At 52.0% G+C, this 25,100-nt stretch overlaps 3 protein-coding genes across 15 annotated transcripts in view; 1 reads left to right on the top strand and 2 right to left on the bottom strand.

The window, feature by feature from the left end:
• The window catches only part of TEKT5 (tektin 5), a 53,823-nt gene extending 52,242 nt beyond the window's left edge, over positions 1 to 1,581 (bottom strand). The window contains exon 1 of one of the 4 annotated variants that reach the window (XM_070566772.1): positions 1,265 to 1,581. The gene's annotated coding sequence lies outside the window, so the exon portion shown is untranslated. The remainder of the gene's footprint in view (positions 1 to 1,264) is intronic. The other 3 variants (XM_070566774.1, XM_070566770.1, XM_070566771.1) reach the window with 3 other exon arrangements.
• Positions 624 to 19,950, top strand: NUBP1 (NUBP iron-sulfur cluster assembly factor 1, cytosolic). Of its 2 annotated transcripts, none has more exons than XM_070566776.1 (12): positions 624 to 768; positions 1,134 to 1,374; positions 1,453 to 1,557; positions 3,026 to 3,159; positions 9,197 to 9,265; positions 11,361 to 11,393; positions 12,006 to 12,096; positions 12,735 to 12,889; positions 15,862 to 15,972; positions 16,239 to 16,341; positions 18,820 to 18,903; positions 19,650 to 19,950. In XM_070566776.1, exons 2-12 carry the CDS (start codon positions 1,356 to 1,358, stop codon positions 19,706 to 19,708), a joined length of 963 nt encoding a protein of 320 aa, XP_070422877.1. In that variant the 5' UTR covers positions 624 to 768; positions 1,134 to 1,355; the 3' UTR covers positions 19,709 to 19,950. The 2 variants fall into 2 exon arrangements, with proteins under 2 accessions (XP_070422877.1, XP_008505979.1); XM_008507757.2 differs by having other exon boundaries at positions 631 to 960.
• Positions 11,494 to 25,100, bottom strand: part of TVP23A (trans-golgi network vesicle protein 23 homolog A) — a 39,065-nt gene continuing 25,458 nt past the window's right edge. For 2 of the 9 annotated variants that reach the window (XR_011524516.1, XR_011524513.1), the window contains 7 exons: positions 23,647 to 23,791; positions 23,026 to 23,115; positions 22,660 to 22,788; positions 21,513 to 21,641; positions 20,782 to 20,838; positions 18,548 to 20,049; positions 11,494 to 13,985 (listed from right to left, as the gene is read on the bottom strand). Coding sequence is in view for 6 of the 9 variants with exons in the window: in XM_070566781.1 (XP_070422882.1) it covers positions 20,782 to 20,838; positions 21,513 to 21,641; positions 22,660 to 22,788; positions 23,026 to 23,115; positions 23,647 to 23,791 (550 nt within the window). In the remaining 3 variants the exon portion in view is untranslated. Of the gene's footprint in view, positions 13,986 to 18,136; positions 20,540 to 20,781; positions 20,839 to 21,512; positions 21,642 to 22,659; positions 22,789 to 23,025; positions 23,116 to 23,646; positions 23,792 to 25,100 lie in introns of those variants that run through there. The other 7 variants (XM_070566781.1, XM_070566778.1, XM_070566782.1 and 4 more) reach the window with 4 other exon arrangements.

Below are 25,100 nucleotides of genomic sequence, written 5' to 3'. Positions count from 1 at the left end.
TGGTGGCAGTAATACGCAACTGATACACATTACTGTTTAATGAAAGAGTTTCTACATCCTCAGTGCCCGAGGCCAGGTAAAGGTTGTTCACTCATTAACATTTGTGCCAAACCTGTAAGCAACGATACTCCAGTAGCAATGAGCACACTTAGCATCCAGATCTTGGTTTCTAAACACCATTCTCCAGGAAAAGCCACCAGCGCTCCTTGGAGGAATGGCTACAGCAGAAGAGGAACCTGGACCATCTCAGGGTGTCAGAAAGCATGAAAGTGCTCAGAGAAGAAGGTGGACTGGTGTTCAAAACACAGCAGTTGGCTTGAAGAGGCTTCACTGGCCAAATTTGGAGGGGAAACTGACCAGAAAGAATAATGATAATGTATTGTAAAACATAGAAGTCAAAAAACCACGAGTCCATAGTGATCCTCAAAAAAGAGGGGGAACCTCTTATTTACAGAGTAATGCCAGTTAATAAACAAAGATTGGATAATGATGGAGTTTGGGGAAAAGGCACAATTTTGAAAACATCAATACAATTGATTCAGGCAAGAATGATGCTAAAACCACGGTGTGAAGGGCTGATGAACAGGATATTCACATGATCTCAACGAATCACCCCAGTCTTTACGAATTACAAATGGAAAAGTGTTCCATCCACTGCAGAAGGAGGGCAGATCCCATCTTTTCCAAGTGATCCAGTTTCACATGACCAACAACGGGGACCACGGGCATCATGCGCCTCCCGCGGTGATACAAGAGCACATTACTCAAGTGTGTTCTCCCAAAAACTTTTAACCTGAATCTAATCATGGGGGCAGGGGTGGGGGTAGAATCGGACAAATCAAAATTATGGGATATTCTATAAGACAACTGGCTCAGGCTACTCAAATTTATCAGTGTTATGAACGACAGAAAAGGGCGCGGGCTGTTCTGGATTAAGAGCCTAAAGAGATGGAACAAGAGGTAAGATGCGACTCTCGACTGGATTCAGGATGGGGGAGTGGGAGAGTCTTATTTGGGACAATTGAGTAAATTTGAATATAATGTGTATATTAGCTAATAATTTTACATCACTGTTAACCTTCTTGGGTATGAAAATGGTATTGAGGTCATGTAAGACAAGCCTTTATTCCTAGGAGACACGTGCCGAAGTACTTATGATAGATACTTGCAGCTCAGCTTAAAAGTGAACAGAAATAAACCACCACCTCCAAGCTCCCGACAGAAGGTTTGCGCGCGCGCACAGCCCTCTCTCTCCGAGACTTACTTCGCGCGGCTGGAGAGTCAGATTGTGCACCACGAAGCGGAAATACGCAACGGCGGCTTCCGGTGACCACGTAAGGGTCCAGGGCGGCAGAATGGAGGAGGTGCCTCACGGTGAGCGCACGGAGGGGGCGTGGGTGGCGGGGCGGAAGGGACAGGAGCTACTCTAACTGTGATCTTGTCTCCGCGCAGACTGTCCTGGGGCCGGCAGCGCCCAGGCGGGCCGAGGGACCTCATGCCAAGGGTGCCCCAACCAGCGACTCTGCGCGTCCGGAGCCGGCGCCACGCCTGACCCGGGTGAGGAAGGGGCAAGGCCTGGACGGGAAGTGGAAGGCGCGGGCCCGGAAGAGGCGGGACGACGGGGGAAAGTGGGCGGTGAACCTGAAGGATGAGTGACAGGGGCGGTGCCAGGAGGCCTATTAGGAGGACGGGCCCAGAAGAGGCGGGCAGAGGGGGCGGGGCTTGAGGGATGAGTGACGGGCGGGGCACAGAGGGGCAGGGCCTTTAAAAGGAGAGGAGCGGAGGAAGGGGGCGGGATGCGGGCGGAGCCTGAAGCATCAGTGACCGGTGTGAGGTCAAAAGGAGTTCTAAGAGGGCCGGGCCTGGGAGAAAGTCGGCCAGGGTGAGGGGTGGGGCCGGAGGCTTGAGTGACAGTAATGACAGGGATGGGAGGGCGCCCTCAGCAGAGGGCAGAGGGTGGAGTCGGAGCTCAGGCTCAGATCCTGCCTCCGTCAGTTACTTTCTTAGGACAGAATTTTCTTCCTTTGGAGGAACGATTGTCCTATTCATCCAACAGAAATATATATTAATCACCTCCTAGGCATAGTGTCTGTCCTGGGAGTACAGCTTGAATGCGACAGACAGGTCCCTGCCCTAGTGGATGTTAGGTTAATAAGGGGGACTCCCAATAAACCAGTAAGCAAGCAAATAAGCCGTCACTGCAGTAAGTACCATGAGGACAAACTGGAGGGTGGCAAGGACTCTGGGGTCCTCCTGAAAGGATCTTAAAGAGAAGGAGGCTGGGAGGAGAATTTTGAAAAAGTTCAAAGAGAGACTTGGGTTTGATTCATGGGTCCCACAAGCACTGTGACCTTGAGCAAGAGTCTTAACCTCTCTGAGCCTCCGTTTGCTCATCAGAAGTGGGGAGCAAAATGGTGACCTCCCCGTGTTGTTTTCAGGCTTTCAAATCTGGTGAAATATTGAATGCAAAATAAATACAAGTATGATAAGTGATAGTTGTCAGTACAGGTACTTCTTAAGCGCCTGCTGTTTGTAAGGTTTCTCAGCCTCCGCCCTCCTGACATCGGGAGCTGGGTCGTTCTTTGTCGTGGGGCTGTCCTGAGCTTTGTTGGATGTTTGGCAGAATCCCTGGCCTGTACCCTCTGCATGCCAGTAGCGCTCCTTCCTTGTGACAACCGGGAATGCCCCCAGACATGGCCGAATGTCCCCTGGCGGGTTTTGCCCCCAGCTCGGGGACCATTACTATATGTGAAGCTCTGATCTGGAGCTGGGGATACAGCGCTGAACACTTCAGAGTCTCCTCTCTCATGAGATAAACAAGTAAACCAATAAGTAAAGAAATGTCAGATATGACAATGGCTGTATTTTCTTTGTAGCGCTTGGTACAGTGCTACCATTGACTAGCTGGTACTTCACACATGGTCCCTTGAATCAGCCCCGAGGACTTGTCTCCTTCTAGGCCGTTGGAAGAGTGACATTCGAGATTTAATCAGGGACTTCGTCACCTGAATTGCTTTCTTTGCAGCCATAGAGGAAATCAAAGAGAAAATGAAGACGGTGAAACACAAGATCTTGGTGTTGTCTGGGAAAGGCGGCGTTGGGAAAAGCACGTTCAGCGCCCACCTCGCCCACGGCCTGGCGGAGGATGAAAACACGCAGGTGGGACTTGGGGAGAACTGGGAGGGTGAACTGAGGGTCAACGATGGCTTGTGGGGAACTGATTCCCTGGACCAGGTGGAACTGGCCCCTTTGGAATCCAGACCTCTGCAGAGGGAGCAGCGAGGAGATGCGTACCAGGCAGGCAGTGAAATGAGCATTTCGTTGATTCTCCCGCCGCGAACGTGGAGAGTGGGCGTCTGTCTCTCCTGCGTGCTGATTATTTCCTGCGTGAATTCAGACTTCTTTCTCTTTGTTCATCCCTTTCTGCCTTTGTCTAGGCCAGGGTCTGCAGACCATAGCCCATGGCCAGATCCAGCCCAACTGTCTTTTTATGGCCTGTAAGCTAAGAACGATGCTTACTTTTATAAATGGTTGCTTTAAAATTGTTACACAGGTCCCTACAGAGCGCCCTAGATTTTGCCCACAAAGCCTAAAACATTTAGCATTTAGCTCTTGAAGGAAATGTTTGCCTCCTCCTGCCCTAGGCCGTTCCCTTCTGCGCAGGGACCCAGACGAGCATGAGAACTCGGATCACCCAGCGCTGCTCTCTGGATCACAGCTCCAATAGGAGGGACAGGGTGAGGAAGAAAAAGGCACTTTTTACCAAAAAGGTCAGATGGAAATTTGCAGTACCCGTGATTTTAAAAATACGTTGGGGCTCATCGTAATTTTGCTTTAACCGTAGAAAATGATCCCAATATTCACTGCGATTACCCTTTATACCTAATAAAACCATGAATATTGCAGTTTTCAATGTTTGTTTTAACACAGAACACATTCGATCTTTTTATTTTTTACAAAATGAAATTTTGCTCAAAATTCCAATAAAAAAATAGACACACCTCAGAACTGTTAGAGCCGCGTGGGTGCCTCTTAAGACCCCACTGCCCAAGACGTTGACCCCTGAAACGAGAGACCTCGCCGAGGACTTGTGTGGCGGCGCTGTGTGTGCACACGTGGTGAGGGAGCCTGCTGTTCACTCTATTTGAATTGCCAGCTAAAGGCTCTTTTCCATCAGAGCACTGTTGGGGGCCTGCCGAGGAGTTCTGTGCAACATAGAATCAATTTCATTTTATTTTGTTCATGTGAAAAGCCATTCCTTACCCCTCCAGTTCTTTCCATGGCCTCTGTGTGTGCCTTCTTTCGTACACTGATTTATTTCTGAAAATTAGTTTTCTCTTTGTGCATTTGGAATATTGGAAGTTATTTTTATATATAAGGACTGACTTTCAGTTCAAGTTTCTTTCTACTCTCTGACAAATGGCCCTTCACTTTGGTTTGACTTTTTTTAAAAAGATAGTGCTAGAATGGACTAAGCTACGTTTAATTTAATACTGAAATTTCAAAACTGCCACATATTGCCTGTTATATTTTCAAACTCTAAATCTGGATAAATTTCAATACCTTCTACTTATATGAGATAAACCATCCATTTCAGTGTGAAATAGCACCCTAAGATCTTAATAGAATAAAGACTGTTTGCTTCATAAAAAAACCGGCTACAGTGGGCAGAGGGATCCAGCCCACCATGCTGACATGCCCTCGATACACACTCATGCACACACACACACACACACACACCACCGAGACACCTCACTAGTATCCAAGGACTCCAGGAATATATTTTTAAATCATTGGATTAAGAAATTAGAGTTTGCTTCTGGGGTTGGCAAACGTTTTATGTAAAGAGCCAGATGGGAAATATTTTAGGCTTTGCAGGCCATACAATTTCTGTAGCAACTATTCAGTTCCGCCCTGAAACATGAAAGCAGCCATTTGTTACAGTCTGTAAACCAATGAGCATGGCCATGTTCTAATAAAACTTTATTGTCACTGAAATTTGAATTTCATATAATTTCCACATCATGCAACACAGGTATTCTTTCGACTTTGTTTCCGCCCCCAGCCCTGTGAAAATGTAATAACCGTTCTTAGCTTGTGGGCTGTACAAAAACAGGTGGTGGGCTGGCTAACCCCCAGGTTATGGTTTGCTGGCCCCTGGTTTGGTTTGTGGCCCCAGAAGCGCTGGTGCTGGCTGGGGAACAGCATCTCTGGAGGAGGGTGGAAACCTTGGGCAAGCCACAGCCTTCAGGACAGGGAAGGAGCTGGGCAAGGTGATCGGTGAAGCCTGGTGTTTCTCCCACTCACTAGAACTCACTCTGAATTCTGCCCTGTCCCTCATTTCTCTTCTGATCATTTGTAACGCCTGGAGCTGCTCTCGCTGCCTGTGGGTGGCTGAGCTGGGCTTCTCTAGACTCTGGTACCCACCATCCATGGTCGCGGGGGATTGGGGAGAAGGGAGAGATGACTGGGGAGACCCCTGGGCTGGGAGAAGGCGGCCCCTGGACTGTGGTGGGACTAATGGAATGTGGGAGTCGGGGGAGAGTGGAGGCAGAGGCACAGAGGTGGGACGGCCTGGGCAGACTTGGAGGGCAGGCAGGCTGGTGGCACTGCTGCCGCGCAGGCAGCTGAGGCTGAGGCTGAGCCGGCCACGGGGGCGTTGAATGCCCCCGTGAGATGTTTGGACAGGAGAGAGGCAGGATGTGAGTGTTGCTTTAGGAGCGTTGCTGTGACAGCCAGCCCGGTGCATGATTGAGTATCCGCAGAGGGTGATGGAGCCAGCCAGGAGGTGCTGCTTGTGTCTCCATGAGAGGCCACAAGGGTCTACACTAGAGCTGTGGGTGGAACAAACGAAGGCAAAGTCGGGGAGCTAGAAGAGGCCGGGCCACATGACTCACGGAGAAGACAGAGGAGCCAGAGGTCTCAGTGAGCACTGGGGCAGGATGGCAGGTGCAGTCCAGCATGGTGGCCGAGGACACGGGCTTGGGGTCGGACTGCCCAGTTCACATCCCAGCTCCACCCACCACTGCTGGGGCCCTGGGCAGGCTGGCAGCTCTCTCTGCCTCGCTTTCCTCAACTGCGAAACGAGAGTCGGGACTGAGTAAATGCAAGTGCTCAGCACGGGGCCTGACTGTCGTAAGTACTCGGTCAGTGTCCACATAGCAGTCGTTCCTATTACTTTATTCCACTCTCGGGGATGTGGAGGGCCGAGGAGGGTTTCTCCTTCAGCGGTAATGAGTGTGTAGCCACACAGAGGATAGTGCTGAGTGGGTTCACAATGTACCTGTCCGTTCATTCCTCCGTCAGTCAACAGTCTCCTGGCATTCGAGGGTCGAATTTGTATTGGCCAGTTGCCTGGCCAAGAAGTCTGTTTTCTCAGATTATCTGTAATACCCAGAATAATCTTTGCTTTTAGAAGCTGCCAGGCATATTCTTAAACAGCTCCCTGGAAATGGGCTTTAACCAGGCCAGTTGCAAGTAACCACTTGTGCATAGACAGCTGTTTACATGTAATTCGCTTCCATATAATTACATGTGGAAGTCCCAGCTGCACACACGTCTAGACTTTGCAGAATACCGTCCACACCATCCAGTTGGTGAACTATGGCGCGATAAGATGGATTTCTTTGTGCGATGGTGGGTTAGCCCTCAGGAAAGTATATTTCTCCCGCAGACCGACTCGTGACTGAAACCATCACTGTCACCAAAGGGTGCACCGTGTTAGCATGTCGTCAAGTCTGAGTATGTCTCACCGGGTCTAGTCAAGTAGCACACATCCCGCCCAGCCCTGAATTCAGCAGGACGGTGGGGAACGCCCTCCGCCTCTTGCGCCTGCCTAGTGGAGGAAGCACAGTACAAACAGCAAGGCTGTTCCACCTGAGCGCCCGAGCCAGGCGGGTGCCTGACAGCTCGTTTGCAAAGGGCCTTGAACTGGAGGGAGCGGATTGGGAAACGCCCGCGACTAATTGCAGGCAGGCTGGGGAGCGTGTGAGTTGTGAAGGGAGGCGGGGAGCCATTACAGGGCAAGCCTGAGCTGAGACAGCAAGGAAGCACAGGTGGGGCTGGCCCCGGGACTGCATGGTTAAGTTCACACGCTCCGCCTCGCTGGGCCAGGGTTTCGCTGGTTCGGATCCTGGGCGCAGACATGGCACTGCTCATCAGGCCGTGCTGAGGCGGCGTCCCACATACCACAACTAGAAGGACCCACAACTGAAAATATACAACTATGTACTGGGGGGCTTTGGGGAGAAGAAGAAAAACAAAGAAGAAGATTGGCAACAGATGTGAGCTCAGGTGCCAATCTTTAAAAAAAAAACCACACGCCACCTTTCCACTGCGAAAGTCGCCATCTCCCGTTAATTACCAGTTTATCATCTTGCCTTGTGATCTGCAAGGCGAACTGTTTCATTGGAAGGTCCACGCTGGGCGCTGCAGTGTTCAAGGCCCGTTTCAGGGTTATGGACTCTAGAGCTGGAAGGGGCCTGACCGTCTCCCGGAACACTTGTTCCCCGGAGCAGAAGCTCAGACAGATGGGTTCAGGGAGGAGAAGCAACCTGTGCGAGGTGACACAGCCCCACAGTGCCAGGGCTTAGGACTGGAGCCCACTGCCCATGACCTTTCTTAAGGGGAAGTTCGGGGTGCTGGGTGCGGGAGAGCTTTGGATCCCGACAGCCCTGCAGCACCCCTGCTCCACCACGTTCTGGCTGGGAGCAGTGCTGGCAAGGTCAGGCTTCTAGCACCTTCCACAGAGGCCTTGGTGAGGACTGACACAGGCACATTTCTCTCAGCTAGGGTTCTCTGGCTCAACTCGAGCCGAAAGGGAATTAATTGGCTGGTTATTGGGGTGGTGACGGCATCCACAGGAAGTCTGGAAGGGACAGGACAGAGGGCCGCTCCCGAGATCTGATGGCAGGAGCACGTCCCGGCCTTCTCAGGCGCCACCGCAGGAGTGAGTGCACGCGATCTCTTTCTTGCATCCTTGCATCACTTCACTCAAGATTCACCCCCTTTGTTGTGGGGAGTAAAATTCCTCAAAAGGAAACTGATTATTAAATTGTTCCCGAGAGAAAGGGCACGAGACTGAGTGGCTTAGAAAGCGAGTGCTGATGGAAGTCTCTCTTGGGGCTGGAGGGAGGGTATAATTTCCCGAGTTGTGGGGCTCTTTTGTAAAATGCCTGTGGATCGTCAACACACGGCAGCCCCAAGATCGAGAAGGCGGGGCGGGTTGTGAGGCTGAGCTGCGCTCCTCGCGCGGCCCAGCAGAGGGCATGCAGCAGACGGCCAGCCTGGCGTCCGACCCACTTTCCTGACCATGGTGCGAGTCCTTGTGAGGAAGTAGGAGGCTGGGGTTTGTTGCGAGGGTAGAAGCGAGAAGCAAATCTGGGGCAAGTTAAAAAGTTGCCCAGAGGGGCTGCACCTTGGATCCGAGACATCAGAGCTTTCAAGACGAGTGCTGGCCCTGCTCTGCAGAGGGCTCCTGAAGGCACCTGGGCCCTTCTCATCTTCAGACGGGGAGAGCAGGCTGTTTGGGGTGGAAGGAGTTGTCCCAAGCTGCACTTGACACTGGCAAAGAGCTTGTCTAGATTTCCTTCTCATTTTCAGTTTCTGTTTTAGAAGTTGAGCCCTTTAAGCCGTCCTTAAGCTTCAGGATCACAGGAGAACGGGGTTCAGTCAGAGCTCAGCTAGAAGGTCCTCTCTGGCCCTCCTCGCCAGGCCCCGTGAGAGAGTGGCAAGAGCCCTGGCATCGAAGTCGGGAGACTTCAGTTTATGTCCCAGCTCTGCGCCTTGCTCTCTGAACGAGTCACTGGGCCTCTCTGAACCTCAGTTTCGTCTTCCGTAAAGCAGAGATAACAATACCCACCCCCCAGGCACGTGGTAGGGCCGAGTAAACAGTGTCTGGACTTGAATCTCCCAGGGACCTGACACCCAGGTCTGTAAGACCACCCTGGAGCTGGGCCAGACTTGGGGCGGGGGGCAGTGTCGGCACTGATGACTTTACCAAGTTCTCTTTAGGAGTCTCAGACTGGGTCTTTGTGGCCTGGAGCGTAAACATTGTAACTCTGCCCCATGAGACTCCACTGGGCCATATTTGACCCAGTTTCCGTCTTTGCCCCTCACTGCTTTTCCCCAGACCCGCCCCCCTCCCTGCTGTGCACATGCGCGTCCATCACTGCTCTGCTCTCTCCTCGTTCCCCAGGTTGCTCTTCTAGACATCGATATATGCGGGCCGTCGATTCCCAAGATCATGGGATTGGAAGGAGAGCAGGTAATGGCTGCCTGACGGAGCGCAGGGGACCCTCACGGTTTTACGTGACACGATGGGGTCCGGTAGATGGCCACTCGTCTGTCCGTCTGTCTGCTTTCACAACGGCTGTGAATTTTGGGGGGCAGGCTTATATCTAAAGTTCATCCAGAGCCTTTGAGAAGCATTAGTTTCGATGCCTTCTCAGAGGGGAAGGGAAACAGCAAGTGAAATGCAGAAGTGAGACGTGGAAACGTAGCTCTGGCTGGGAAAGCTAGGCCAGGGTTTGCTGGGGTCTGTACGCTGGAAGCTAGGGAACGTTGCTGCCCTCGTGGCCACCCCTGGGGAAGTGAGACTGCAGGCCGGCCAGCAAGGCAGGGCGGGGCAGGGCGCCGCAGCTGCAGGTGCTGGTCTCTCCTCCAGGGGGACCCGAGCAGTCGGAGAAGGGGTCCCCAGGACGGGGCATTGGAGCTGGGCTGGAGGGGCGGGTGGCTCCAGCGGGGTCCAGTCTGGTTCTCCCTTTACTGAAGGGCCGGCGCCCATCCTGGTGCTGGGGTGCCGTGCGGACAAGGCGAATAAAGACCCCGGCCCTCGGGGGAGGGAGCAGATGGTAGATAATAGAAAACTGAAGCAGGGTAAGGGGACAGGGACAGACAGGCCGGTGGGCAGGGGAGCTGCTCTTTGCGAGGGGGCGGTCAGGGTCACCCCACTGCGGAGAGCTGGGGAAGAGCCTTCGACGCTGGGGGAACAAGTGCAGGAGTGTCCTCATGTCCTCAGCAGAGTGGCCACGGGGCTGGGGCAGAGTGACAAGGGGAGGGTGGCTGGAGGGTCGCCAGAGGCTGCACACGGCTTGGGGTTTGCTCTGAGGGAGCTGGGAAGGGGCGTGAGGCCCTCGGGGGCTGAGGCGGAGCAGCGGATCCCCTGTCTGCGATCACACACCCACGGGCAACAGGCTTTGAGCTCTCGCCCGAGTGTGGGGGACATTGTTTACTCATATGTCAGTGCAGAAGTCAAGATCGAAATTGTTAAATGGAGAGAGGAAACAGAAGTTCCACCGTTTTCTTCTCCTGTAGTCTTGGGTCATCAAGGTTACCCCTTTCAAGACCGCTGACTTAGAGAACGAGTGTAAATAGGAATGAATGGGTTTTGTTAAAAAGTGAGACCTCAAAGCCAGTCACCAAAGACCACATATGATGTGACTGCATTTCTATGAAATGTCCAGGACAGGCACCCCTCTAGAGACAGAAATAGATCGTGGTCCCCTAGGCCTGGGGGGAAGTGTAGGGAGTGGGGGTGACAATTGAGGGTGCAGGGTGTCTTCCTGGAGTAATGGAAACGTTCTCAAGTCAGTTGTGGTGAGGGATGTCCAACCTTAGGGATAGCCTGAAAGGCACCAAATCCTATACTTTAAAGGAGTGAATTGTGCGGTATGTAAATTATATCAGAACAGAGCTGTTTAAAAAAGTGAGACTTCATCAGAAGAGACTTTCTGATTTGGCTCCCACGTTGCTCTAAAGCCCCATTTCTCACATTGATGTGTAATGTGTGAAGTTGCGTAAGTTCTAGTTTCCTAAGAAAGAGGTGGTGCAGAGTTGAACCCTGGCTGTGGGTGAACACCTGCTGCAGGAACCCCAGTGGGCTTCCCACGGACACCCCGCCCCCCAGCCCTTGCCCCCACGGGGGCAGCAGGTCAGAGGTGAAGCTCAGGCCACTGATGGGCAGGCTCTCTGTCACTAAAGGTACCTCCCTCACTCCTGGACTTTCACGGGGGCAACCTGGGTGCTCCACAGTTACCTGCATTTTTCTCAGCGAGCCCCACTGAGTTCTGGCCCACTGTGAAGATCCCTCAGACCCGAAAGTATATTTGCACTCCGGTAACTTCAGTCCCTTGACTAGGTGTCCAAGCAGAGTTTCAAAACAACCCAACCTGGGAGGGCAAGGTATTGAATGATACCGTCCGTTCCTTGCCACCAGCTCTTCCCTCCCTCTTAGGAATTCAGTGGTAGCACATAAGAGGATGAATGGCAATTTATAAAACTATATTCTTAGTGTGTAAAATTTGCCTGTGCGTGAAGTGTGAGTAACTTACAAATGAACATCCACGCCCGTGTTCACGCAGGTTCACCAGAGCGGCTCGGGCTGGTCTCCTGTGGTGAGTTTTCACCTCTTTGCCTTATTTTCAAGGTCGTTTGTGGGTCACACGCACCTAATGGATGTGTGGTGGGTTGGCAACATTTTTCTCAGTCCGCCTGTTTATCAGTCAACAAACATTTATTGAGGCACTTTTCTCGGCACAGGGAATACAGTGAATACCAGGGACTGGCTGACTTTTTCCATAAAGGGTCATCAGTAAATAGTTTTAGTTCGTGGGCTGCAGTCTCCGTGGGTGTAGCTCACAGTGGTACTGGGTAAATAAACGACCGTGGCTGCGTCCCAGGACAATGTTAAGTACACAGACAGAAGGTGGCCAGATTTGGCCCTCCCCGCTTGAGACAGCTAAGGAGATGACACTCATTTCTTGCAGCCGAGTTTAGTGTCTTGGCAGCATAGGGCCATCAGTGCATCTTTCAAACCCCCCAGTGTGCTAACCTCTTTTTTTCTTTTTCAAAAACGATTTGAGGATTCCAAGAGTGAATATATTCATAGATCCTATGGTAATTTTGTCCTTAAAATGTTTTTTCAGCCAGAGTTCAGATAGAAGACAAAGGGAAGTGCCTTGCGCTGTGGTTTTAAGTAAAAATGTTTCTTGCTTCATCCTCTCCAGTTCCTGGAAGACAATCTGGGGGTGATGTCGGTGGGTTTCTTGCTCAGCAGTCCCGACGACGCTGTTATCTGGAGGGGACCAAAGAAAAACGGTTTGCCGCCCTGCCTTTATCGCATTCTCCCGAGGGCACAGTTGCTCCGGGTTCTGTGCATGCTGTCCTGTCAGGATGGCAACAGCTGCCTGCTGGGCTTGTGGCCTGTTAATTTTAAGCATCCACTTGCCTCTATCTTCACTGGCTGAAGAGAGCTAATAGAAATATCAGTTTTTATTTTGTCATTTTTAATATCTAGTATGGGTTTCTCTCTCCTTAAAACCTATGTGACCCTGAAATTACTCTTATTGTGGTTTGGGAGTGGCATCTTTGTGTCAGGGAGAGAAGTGTGTGAGGCAGATGGACACCAGGTTGACTGGACACTGAGGCTCAAGGTAACAATGCGAGCGTCAGCCTTGGTGCTTGTGACATTTGGGGCCAGATGAGTCTTCATTAGGGGACGGTGGACTGTGCTCTGCATCGCAGGGCGTTAGCAGCAGCCCGGCCTCAAGGCACTAAATGCCGTCAGGTCCCCTACCCTAGTTGTGACAACTGAAATGTCTCGAGGCATTGCCGAATACCATGGATTTAGAGCACAGACCCAGTGCACAGAGAGACCACCAACTGTGTTTCTGTAAAGAGTTGCCAGGACAGAACAGGGACGAGAGAAGGGGCATCCCTGAGGATTTCTCTTCCAGGCATGATCAAGCAGTTCCTTCGCGACGTGGACTGGGGAGAGGTCGACTACCTCGTCGTGGACACGCCGCCCGGGACGTCGGACGAACACCTGTCAATTGTCCAGTACCTGGCCGCCACACGCATCGACGGGGCAGTGATAATCACCACGCCTCAGGTGAGCGATGCCCGGTGGGGCTGGGCCCAGAATGTGCCACGACCGCAGGGTTCTTGCTCCTACGGCCCCGAGATCCTGGTCTCGAAGCGGCTCCTTAGAACGCGTGCTCCGCAGTGGAAACCTTTATTTATCGTTGGTCCAGGCATTTGCAGTTGGCACATAAGCATCCCACCTTTTTGGTTTTTAGTCCACCGATTAAACAATAGTGGTTCAAAACTGCTGTTTAAATTTCCCTTCCCGAAGCCAGTGAGCCTACTGGTGCTGTAACAATTCAGATCGTCCCTCATGGCCACATCTCCCTTCTGTGTCATACATCAAGCCCCCACAGTCTGTGGGGCCTCTTCCATTCACACTTCAGAACCCTTAGGAAATCACCCTAGTTTTCCACAGAACAGGGCTGGGGCATGGACAGGGACTTCTGGATAAGCGGCTGTGGTCCTTGTCCCTTCCTCGGCAGTGCCCAGCTCCTTCTCCAGCAGTCCCACGGAGGCCATGTGGAACCCAGAATGGGAAGGGAGCAGTGGGCAGTCCCGTCTTGAGGAGATCCAGCAGGCAGCTCTCTGCTGCGCTTCAGTGTTATCGCCGTCGATCCTAAGGGATCCCGAGAAACCCACAGACTCTTCCTTCAGTTGAACTGCTCCTTGTGGTATTCGTCTCCACTCCTAAGGAAGCACAACAGAGGGGGCGTGTTGGTCTGTCTGATTCAGCCAGGACCACCCTTTACTGAGCACCTGCTAAGGGCAGGCCCTGGCCAGGCCCCAGGGCAATACAACAGCCCAGGCCGCCCTCACGGTGACACGTGGGCACACATGTGATGCTGTGTCGACGGCGTGACAGGTGCAGCGTGTGAGGGTGCCTGGGGCAGGGAGCGGTGTGACGGGTTCAGAGCACTCTGGGGCCCTGTGGAGGGGGATCTTGGCGTGTGGCGAGCAGGACACTGCTCGGGTGGCTGGAGGGTGGAGGGACCTGGCCCGGGGATGGTGGTGGAAAGCAGATGGGTGCGTCCTTAGGAATGGTTTCTGTCGAATTTTTAAAAAGCGGTTGGGGTCCACCCTTGACCAGCAGTACTGTCGAGAGTAGGTCCCAGAGAAGTTACCTAAAAAGAAAACAGCCTCGTCAGAATGTACCACCCTGATGCGGGATGTTGATAGTGGGGAAGGTTTTTTGTGTGGGGACAAGGGACATATGGGAACTCTTTGTACTTTCTGCTCAGTTTTACCGTGAACCTAAAACTGCTCTAAAAATAATGTCTATTAAGAAACCAAGGGGCTGGCCCCATGGCCAAGTGGTTAAGTTCACGCGCTCCGCTGCAGGTGGCCCAGTGTTTTGTTGGTTCGAATCATGGGCGCAGACATGGCACTGCTCATCAAACCACGCTGAGGCAGCGTCCCACATGCCACAACTAGAAGGACCCACAACAAAGAATGTACAACTATGTACCGAGGGGCTTGGGGAGGAAAAGGAAAAAATAAAATCTTAAAAAAAAAAAGAAACCAAAACAACAACAAAATGTCGCTGACACAAAGATAGCTTCTCCAATACCACATTTATTGTGAGAGAAAACATGAGGTCCCCCTGGGCTTCAAGAAGAAGGGACAGACAGAGCAGATGCTGGCCCTTCTCCAGGAAGCCCCGGGACAGTGCTCCTTTGTGTGTAACTTCTCTGGAAAGTGTGACTTCACACGAGGACACCCACTGTCTCAGAGCCCTTCACAGCCAGCACCAGCACAGGCAAGTGGCTTTCTTTCGGGGTCATTTTTGACAAAGCTGCAGGGCTTTTATTTACAGGACACCAAGGAGAGAACCTCAGAGGTGCAGAGACTAGTTAAGACCCGGGTGCCTTTCTAGCCTCCTTGTCTGTACCAGCCTCAAAGAGGCAGGAGCCAGATGTGTGTGTCAGGGGAGGCAGAGATGACTCGGAGCCGTGAGCCCTGGGAGCCCTTGACGGTTTAAGCCACAGCAGCCAAGGAGTAACCACACTAGACAACAGCGGGCCAGACCGGTCCTTGGGCACACGTGTCTGCCATGACATTACACGGGGGAGCAGGGAGGGTGCGAAGCGACGATCATCCACAGTACGCATGCTGTAGAAAGCAGAGCTCAGAAGTGAATTAGAATTTGAATTTGTGCATGAAGTTGTTTGTGTTCATAATCATCGAGATCAGAGGTCAGCAAACTTTAATGGGCCAGAGAGTAAATATTCTGGGCTTCGCGGTCATACGGTCCCTTTCACAACCACTCAGCTGTACCACTGTAGGACCAAGCTGGAGACACTGTGTAAAGGGCCAGAGGGTTGTGCTCCAGAAGAACTTTATTCACAAATCAGGCAGCCAGCCAGAAGGAGGCTGCAGGCCGGCGTTCACCACCCCCAACCTAGGAAGCAGTGCACCCTGGCTCAGCTGATGAGAAAGTAGAACACGGAGAGATGTTGAAAGGTCACTTTTTGGGGCTGGCCCAGTGGTTAAATTCACGTGCTCCGCTTTGGCGGCCCGGGGTTCATCAGTTCAGACCCTGGGCGCAGACCTGCACACTGCTCATCAGGCCATGCTGTGGCAGCGTCCCACACAGAAGAACTAGAAGGACTTACAACTAGAATATGCAACTATGCACTGGGGCTTTGGGGAGGAAAAAATAAAAAAGAGGAAGATTGACAGCAGATGTTAGCTCAGGGCCAATCTTCCTCACCAAAAAGCATACCTTTAAAAAAAAAGGTCACTTTTCTGTAGATTCATTGGGCGTGTGCTATCTGGCTGTTCAGGTTTATCCTTTCAGGGTTTTGTGGGAAATCAATAGCACCTAGAACAGGGCTTGGCACATGGTTGCACTAAATAAATCCTTACTGAATCAATGGCACAAATCTCTAAGGCCTTATAACAGGAAGCCTGCTGCACTGCAGCCGCCCCCTCGACTGCACGCGCCTTCTCTTTCTGACACTTTGACTTTGAAATAACCAGTCTTTTGACCCTTGGTAGGAGGTGTCGCTGCAGGATGTCCGGAAGGAAATCAGCTTCTGCCGCAAGGTGAAGCTGCCCATCATCGGGGTGGTGGAGAACATGAGCAGCTTCGTCTGCCCCAACTGTAAGGTGAGGGCCGCCAGCTCGCCCCGCCCGTCCCTCGTCCGCGTTGAGGGCGTAACAGGGATGGTTCCCCGGAAACTGTTTCCGCTTTCCGCACCATTTGCAGAAGGGAACTCACACTTAAAATCTTCCGTTGCTGATGTTAAGGAAAATCCTTTTGGTAGTGCTTCACAATCAAAATAGCCATTTTTTTAAAGTTTTTAAAAACGTGGTCCATTCTTATGATTCTGAAAGAAAATCATGGTTCCTCCCCGCTTTGATTCACCTCACAGAAAGAGTCTCAGATATTCCCGCCAACGACCGGGGGCGCCGAGGTCATGTGCCAGGACCTGAAGACCCCGCTTCTTGGCAGAGTGCCTCTGGACCCACACATAGGTGGGTGAGTTCAGCGCCCCAATGCGCCGCTCTGTCACTGAGTGGGGCCTCACACCCTGCTCAGTGTCCGGGCACAAATCAGGGCGGTGGGCCCTTGGACCCAGAGCCCACCCTCCAGCTGAGTGAAGCTGTGAGGCACACAGTCATGTGGCCAAGGGGGCCGGCAGAGCCCAGAGGAGGGCGTGCTTGGGCTGGAACTGGAAGAGCGGAGCAGAGATGGGTCAGGGAGATGCTGGGGGGACGGGGGGCACTAGGAAAGGAATGGGCCAAGGAGAGGCGACAGAAGGGGAGTGACCGGAGGAGGCTGCCAGTGGTGTGCAGTGGAGCTCCGCCTCACAGGAGTCAGGTCCTGAGGGGAAGGTGTGAACAGAACTAGCCTTGAAAACCCCTTAGGAGACGCCCCCCACATCCTGCCTCCTTCTGTGGGCAGCCCAGCACGGCCCCCTCTGTGTCCAGTGCTGATGGCCCTGTTTTTTCTCAGTGAGCTGTAGATGAAGTCAGGGCCATGTGGCAGGAAGAACGCTCCTCTTTAAGTCCCAGAGTCCCCAGGGCCCTCGAGACACTAGCTCTGTGGGCAGCACCGGGCCTGAGGGTGGCTGACCCTGTCGCCATCCCATCCACACTCCTTAAATTCCAGCCCACCTCCAAAGTTTTGTTTGCCTGAGGTAACAGAGTTGACCTTGCCCAAGGTAGAGGGGCCTGCGCCATGACCCCGACCATGAGGAGGTGGGCAGTTAGGTTTGGCAGAGGTGCCTGGGCCCGAAGGGAGTCGAGAGCGAGAAGCCTGACAGGGAGTATGGAGCCCAGCTGTGGACGGCTTTGCAGCCAGGCCTCGGAGCCTGGACCGCATTCGTTAGGAATCAGGAGACTTCGAGACTTCTGCGCGTGGGCGCAGGTGTGTGCTTAGAGAAGGAGCCTGTGGGCCGAGCAGTGGGTGGAGGGAGGTGAGGACTTGCCCAGGGCACAGGCGCTGGCACGGAGAGGAAGGGACATACACAGAAGGAACGTGACAGGACTGGACAGTTGGGGAGGAAGAGGTGTCCCAGATGTCCTGCTGTCCAGCCTGAGGCATCTGGAAGACGGGGATGTCACTCAGAAACCATGAGTGCGGGAGGCGCGTCGAGGGAAGAGCCGAGTTTGCCCTTGGCGCTGGGTGTAGAGGTGGGAGGCCTCCCGTCTGTCAGCAGCTCGGGAGAGCCATCAGGAGTGGACGAGCCCGTCCAGGCGAGCTGGCGGGAGGCAGGGGGCCGAGAGCGCAGCCTGGGGGAGGCCTGCCTGGAGGAAGTGGGGAAGGGGTTGAGAGGGCACCACACCAACATGGGATGACCTTCTAGATGAAATTACACATGGAAAAAGCAATGGGCAGAATGGGTACTGTGTGCTCCCATTCATTCTTGTGTGTTGTGTGTGAGTGTGTCTGTGCCACATTTATATGCAGATATTTCTAGAAAGACATCTGAACACTGATAGCTTCTTTTGGACTCACTTTTCATGGTATAACCTTTTGTATTCCATATTCCTGTGTGTGTGTGCTCATGTGCATGGGTGCTGGGAAAGATTCTCCCTGAGCCAACATCTGGTGCCAATCTTCCTCTTTTTTTTTCCCTCCGCAAAGCCCCAGTGCATAGTTGTATATCCTGCTTGTAAGTCCTTCTAGTTCTTCTGTGTGAGCCACTGCCACAGCATGGCTACTGACAGACGGGTGGTGTGGGTCTGTGCCCAGGAGCCAAACCTGGGGTGCTGAAGCAGAGCGTGCAGACTTTAACACTAGGCCATCAGGGGTTGGCTCCCATACTTTAATTATTTTTATTTTATTTTATTTATTTTGGTGAGGAACATTAGCCTGAGCTCCCATCTGTTGCCAATCTTCCTCTTTTTTTTTTTGCTTGAGGAAGATTAGCCTGAGCTAACATCTGTGCCAGTCCTCCTCTATTTTGTGTGTGGGACACCACCACAGCCTGGCTGGTGAGTGGAGTAGGTCTGCACCCAGGATCTGAACCCATGATCCCAGGCCACCGAAGCGGAGTGCATGAAACTTTAACCACTCGCCCACAGGGCTGGCCCCCTCCCATACTTTTTTTTACCATGTGCATTCATTATTTTTTTACTCAAAGGACTAAGTAATTTAAAGTACAGCTGTCTAGGCCCACCCAGGAGCTGCTGAATCGTTCTTTTGGGGCCCCTGGAACCTGCATTTGCCACCCACCTGCCAGGTGATTTGCAGGCACACACACTAAAGACCGTCAGCCAGGTGTGGGTCAGAGCTGTGCTGAGGTGCTAGCCAGGGTCCCTGCTGGATGGAGGGGGCAGGTGCCATCTGAGAGACCCCTGACTTCTTTCTCAGCTTTGTTCTTCATTGCGAGTGACGTAACCACCAGCCAGATCTTCATAATGTCACGGGCACAGAAGGAGCTCCAAGTTCACGTTGCCACCGTGTTTTCCTCATGGATTTGATTTTCTGTCATTTGTTTCTTTAAGGTAAGAGTTGCGACAGAGGACAGTCTTTTATGATCGACGCGCCGGATTCACCAGCCACTTTAGCCTACAGAAGTATAATTCAAAGTAAGTGTTTCTGTGAGTCTTGTGAATTCAGATGGCGACGGGGCCAGAAAGTGACATAAATGAGTGAAGTGGGCTGGGTGTAAGAAGATCCCATTTAGGATCATAATTGGTCACTGCCACGCAGCCTCAGGTGGGGACAGAAGGGGTAGTGGGGTCTGGGATGACCCCCTTAGCCCAGGAAGCCAGGAGTCTGAGAAATCTTCCCGTACATCAATGTTGTGAACCGAGTTGTCATTTAAAAAGCCCAGTGAGGGTGAATTTTACGGTACAGGAAATACATCTCAGGAAAGCCATAAAAGGAAATTGTTAATTAAAAACAACAACAGCAAAGCAGAGTGAGCCAAACCAAACCCATGTGCAGGCCCGATTCAGCCAGTGGGCAGTCATCAGGGCCTCGAACGTGAGGCAGAGGCAGCGGTAGTTAACGCTTGGTTTGTGGCTGAGTTCTTTTTACCTAGTAAAATGGTGCCGAAGTAACAAAGGTAAGTAACGTCGTTCCCAGGATTCTCGATCTGTCGAATGGGCCGATGTAAGGCCTCCAGTCTGTGCTCAGAACCACAGATGGGCAGCAGGCAGTATTCAGGTCACTTTTGAAGCTTCGGGTCATGGGCAGAAACGGGGCTTTTGGGGAATGAAGCCGTCTGGGGACTCTGCCCCGTCTAGACTCGGCCTCCCCAGCACAGGGCAGGGCTGCCTGGGGGGCTGACGCGACGTCAGGGCTCCTGAGCACACCACTTGTTTTCCAGGAATCCGAGAGTTCTGTCGTCTCCATCAGCCCAAAGAAGAGCAGCTCGTTGGCTCCTGAGACCCCGGAGGACAGCGAGGAGGCACAGCACACGGTCCAGCCTGACCCGCTGGGCGACAGAGTGGGAGCCCCGGGCGGAGAGGGAACAGACTCGGGCGTGGGGTGAAGTCACAGTTCCAGAGACACTTGAGTCATCTAAGATTTGTACACTTCTCTCTAGAACATACGTAAAGGGCGTTCCTTACATTCCTGCCATTTCACAAATAAAAACGTCTCAGGCCTCGCCCCCAAGGCCCACTTCACGTGAAAAACCAGGTGCTGTGGGTGCGGCGTTCTCCTCTGGGGAAGCTTGTAAGGTGCCAGCAGCTGCCCCTGACGCCACTGCTGCCACCAAGACGAGCCTGAAAAGACCCAAAGGGAGGGCCGTGCGGCTCCACCGCACACAGTCCTGGATTCACTTACCCTCCAGAGCGAGGAACAGTTAACACCAGCAGGCCCTCGCACCAGGGCGTGCTCTGAGGGCAAGCATCCGATGCAGCTGGGTGTGGCCAAACAGCCTCGAAAAGCCCTTAAATCACCCACGTAAACAGAATTGGGGTCTGTACCCTGCACGGTAGTCTGTGTACCCTATATCCAGTAATTTTAGCTTCACATCAGATAGCTCACAGTGTGATTTTAATTACATAAAAAGGAGAGACATGTAAACTCTAGAATTATCCACAGTGCTGTGAGATGCTTGCTGTGTGTGAGAGATGCACAGGAACCGAGACCAGCGAGGGGAAGAGCAAATTCCTGTTTTCCATCCTCCTCCGGGCGTGTAAGTGGAAGGGTGGACCAGCCCCCGTGTTCTTTCCCTCCATCTCTCCTTTCGCTTCCACCTCTCCTTCATGCCTGCACATGGGCGAATTTGCACATGCTCAGGTGGGGAAGCTGGGACCCTTCTAAAGGGTGAGGAGGCTGCATAGCCCCCGGAAGGCTCAGAGCACAGGCTGGTCCCGCCAGCTACGCACCGGCTGCTCAGGGCAGTGGGGGACGCCTCTGGACCGCAGGCACAGCCGAGCCAGCCAGGGAGCTGCAGGTTCACAAGCCCCCAGCCCCAGCCGCCCAGATGCCGCCTCCATCCCACCTCTTACCTAATGCTGGTGGATCTCCAGCCCCTCGAGGCCAGGCTTCTGGAAGTCGCTGCAGGCCTGCAAGGGGAAGAGTTGACATGGCTTTCTGTCCTCACACGTGAGTGGCCTGATTCTGCTGACTCAAGGCCAGAGCCAACCCACAATGTGCCGACCACACAGAGCTGTTGCCCAATATCCCGCCAAAGCAGCACGGTTCAGATTTAAGATGGCACAGACCACTTCAGCATGAGCACGGTCAAATCTAAAAGACTATTTCTCACTTCTGGAAATATGCGCTAGGTTAAAAGAAAAAATTTTTGTGGTTCTTAATAGTATAGTTTTAAAAAATCACCTAAAACTAACAGTGGCAGTCCCAAAAGGACAAATAGTATGATTCCACTTATGCAAGGTCCCTGGAGTAGTCACATTCACAGGGACAGGAAGGAGATGCTGGCTACCCGGAGCTGGGAGGAGGGCACGAGCTTCAGTTTGGGAAGATGGAAGTGTCCTGGAGAGGGATGGTGGTGACGGTTGCATGACAGTGTGAATGTCCTTCATGCGCTGAACTGTTCACTTAAAAATGGTTAAAATGGTAAATTTATGTTATGTATATTTTACCACGATAGAGAAAAACCAAACAGTGGCAGGCTGGCTGCTACTGGGAAACATTAAAAGCAGCAGTTGCCAACAGGCCTGCCTAACTTTGAGCGTCTGGAGAGCAGAGGTCCAGGAGTCAGACTTCAGTAACTCACCGTCTGGAACACCGTCTGGGACAGGAAACTGGCCGTCACTTTGCTGATGTCACTCTCGCCACCCATCTTACAAAGGATGTAGCCGTACAGGTTAGCGGCTTGGAGAGAAATCCCAGCTATCACGAGGGCCTGTACTCAGAGTAAAGGGGGTTCTTCTCAGGGCATGTGTGGAAACGCCCGTCCCACACCAAGTCAAAGGGGCTCTGGCCTACACCGAGTAGTAACAGCCGACCTTTATCGAGCGCCTACAGTACTCGTGGACACTTCATAATTGTCAACAACACGAGAGTCTGGTGCCATGACCATCCCGTTCGACAGGGAGGAAACTGAAGCACAGAGAAACCAAAGTTGCTAGGTCACGGAGCTGATGCGTGGTCCAGCCAGAATCCAAACCGCAGAGCCCACACTTAATGATGCTGTTGTTTCTATACTGTCTGTGGATATTCTGTTTTCTCATTGAATGAACCAGATCATGGCAATGAAATATGATTCTGAGATAAAACTTCAGAACTCCAAGGCTAGGGTTCCCTGGGAGGGGCTCCCTGTCCAAGGTAGGATGCCATACGCTTTTTCTAGAAACCCTCTCGTAGCAGCATGAGTCAGACGAGCCAAAAGGTGGAAACAGCCCAAATGTCCATTAGCAGATGAGTGGCTAAACTCAATGTGGCATATCCATCCAATGGAATAGTATTCAGCCATAAAAAAGAATTATGATACCTGCTACGACACAGATGAACCTCGAAAACATTATGTTAAGGGAAAGAAGTCAGCTACAAAAGACCATATGTTGTATGATTCCATATATAGGAAATGCCCAGAATAGGCAAATCTATAGAAACAGAAAGATTAGTGGGAACAAGGGGAACAGAGGCATGGCGGGGGGAATGGGGGATGGCTCAAGGGTACAGGGTTTCTTTTTGCAGTGATGAAAATATCCTAAAATTGATTGTGGTGATAGTTGTACAACTCTGAATATTCTAGAAGCCATTGAATTATACACACTAGATGGGTGAACTGCCTACTATGTGAATTATATCTCAATAAAGCTGTTTCCATCATCAATTAATTGATCAATAAAAACCCACTCCTGCCACCAGTGGTTCTGTGCAGATGTCACAGCAACGTCAAAGTCAAGGTGTTGCCTTACCAGCCACTTTAGCTTCAAGGAAAATAAGGTGCTAAAAAAGAACACGATCCAAATCATCGGGCAGATAACGAGGCCAAGCCAGAAGATTCGCGCCTCAGCTTCCGTGGCAGCCATGTTATTTGGAGTGACCTGTGGCAGGAAAGAGATTCCGTTTTCAAAACCGTGAAAATGGTCGCAAAGGAGCATGCTGCCACTTTCGTGTATTTCACATGGGCTTCTGCTCCCACGCGACTCTGAACGGAGCGCCAGCAGCGATGGGCGTTGCGTAGGGCGGGAATCAGATCAGCACGAAGCCCAAGCGGAACCCACGGCAACTTCCCACAGCCGTGTTCCGGTTCTAGTTCGATGACTCGTAACGGACAATACCTTTCTGGCTTCAAAAATCCAGTGGCTTTTCCCGTCTTCATCTATCTGGTTCCACCAGCAAAGGCCGACCATGAGTCTTCCGGTTACATTCTGAGGAAGGTGGACAAAATGACTGTAAGCGTGCCACAGGCAAGGAGAGCGTCGTCATCTTTTCATCGAAGAATAAGATGAAGTCACCGATTCATGTTGAACTTGGACTGGGAGCAGGAGGAGGGCGGGACTGACCTGTGTGGCTCCCCAAAATCAGTTTCAAGGCTTCTAATTTTTAACTAAGCTTACCTTGAAAAGTGACAGGATCCCCCCTACCACCAAATATATGTTTTAAATATATTATATGTAAATTTTACCAAAAAATCCAAAGCCCTATGGAATTCTCACCCTCATCTGGTACACATTTGCAACCATGACAATTCATACTCAGAAGCCATTTTTTCAACACTAAATAATGTGTTTTTTCTCTAATTTAAAGTGATGCTGGCTCAGTATTCTTAAGTGTGTGTCAGCAATTTAAACCAAAGTACCTCTTGGCCCAAATCAGCCGCATGCATCAGCAGTGTCACCACCCGGAAACGCAGCCCACGTGTTTGGGGAGCAACGGTGTCACAGGCAAGGGGGCCTTACCTTCACAGACCAGAAGTCGAAGGACAGAAGGAGAAGCACAGTGACAAAACAGCCCACAAAGCTTCTGCTGAACCAGTCACAGCACACGTAGGTGACAGTGGCACTCACTCGGAAAAACAGGTGGAAAAAAGTGGCCAAGGGGTGCCTAGGAAAGAACCCAGACGCCCCCTCAGTCCAGGGCCAAAGGGCAGTCGCTGAAGCCATGGTTTCTGACTTTCCATGTTCCCCCCAGTGCACTTCAAGCCCAAACTCAGTGGGGCCGTAGCCCTGAGGACACATCACTAAATAAGAAGGGCCACACCAGTCATCATTACACTAGCAGTTTCTTCTCTCCCTCTCGAAGAATCCAGTACTTTCCCCTGCCTCGATCCCAAATATCACTTGCCCTCTCCGAAACTCAGTCACCTTTGAAATGAAACGTGACCAGGGTCACACCTTCCCACCTTGCAGCGAGAATGACCAGTTCCCTAAAGGTTAAGGTCGGGTTATTCCGCCAGTAACTGGGCGCCGAATCCACATGCACCCACGGGTGCAGAGTCTCATGTCATCGGGGAATGCGTGTTCCTGGACAGAGGGAAGTGATCATGACGTGAAGGCGGCGGGTCTAACTCATAGCTGCTCATAGTGAGTGGCACCTGAATGATGAAATTTACCCTAGAGGAAGATGGTTCTTATTCACTCTGCCTGTAGACACGGAAGAAGAGAGAACCAAGGGGAATACACTCATCCTACATCAATTGCTTTTTTTAAGAAAAAAAGAGTCTGAAAGACAGGAGCCCAAGGGAAGGTCATTAACAAGGGTCATGCATGTTTCTAGAACAGATAGCGAATACCTACAGGGGTCACGCAGGTGACGGCGGTGGGTGACATGGGCCAGGCAGAAGACACTCATAGCTTTCTATTTCTTTCTTTGGAATCCACCTCGGGAGAGTACAGGTATCCAAAAACACTTAACTGCAAGAAAGCAACAGAGCAAGCCCGAGGATAGATGGCCATCGAAGTGCCACCCAGTGTAGGGAGGAAGGGGAGGCGACGCTACTCAGCATACCTCACCCTGTAATGCCGACCTGATATTTGCACAAGAAGCCAGAAATCCAGACTTGGGATGGGAAATCAGATTTTTAAATAATGGCGACTAATTATGTTAATAAAATATTGCAGGCTGTTTTATGCCAGTCCTTGAGCCGCCAGCTTGCAAACTCTGGGATGATCAGAGGGAACCCGCAGGCCTGCAGCGGGGAGGAGCTGCTTGTGAGGTCATAGTACGCAGCGTCAGCTCCTAGAGAACCGTGCGTTTCTGACTCCCGAGGGATTGTGAACGAAGGCTCAGAAACACAATTTATAGTGACGTCTGCATCTTCCAAAGGCAGAGAGCCCCAAACACTGGCCATTCACCAGAACGTTTCTCATCCGTGCTTTTCGGAGGCTGAGCTCTCCTGGCAGCCTGGAGGAAG

Source organism: Equus przewalskii, chromosome 12, assembly GCF_037783145.1.
Source record: "Equus przewalskii isolate Varuska chromosome 12, EquPr2, whole genome shotgun sequence".
NCBI lineage: Eukaryota > Metazoa > Chordata > Mammalia > Perissodactyla > Equidae > Equus > Equus przewalskii.
The sequence above is the reverse complement of the archived record's forward strand: the minus strand, read 5'-3'. Positions and strand labels throughout refer to the sequence as shown.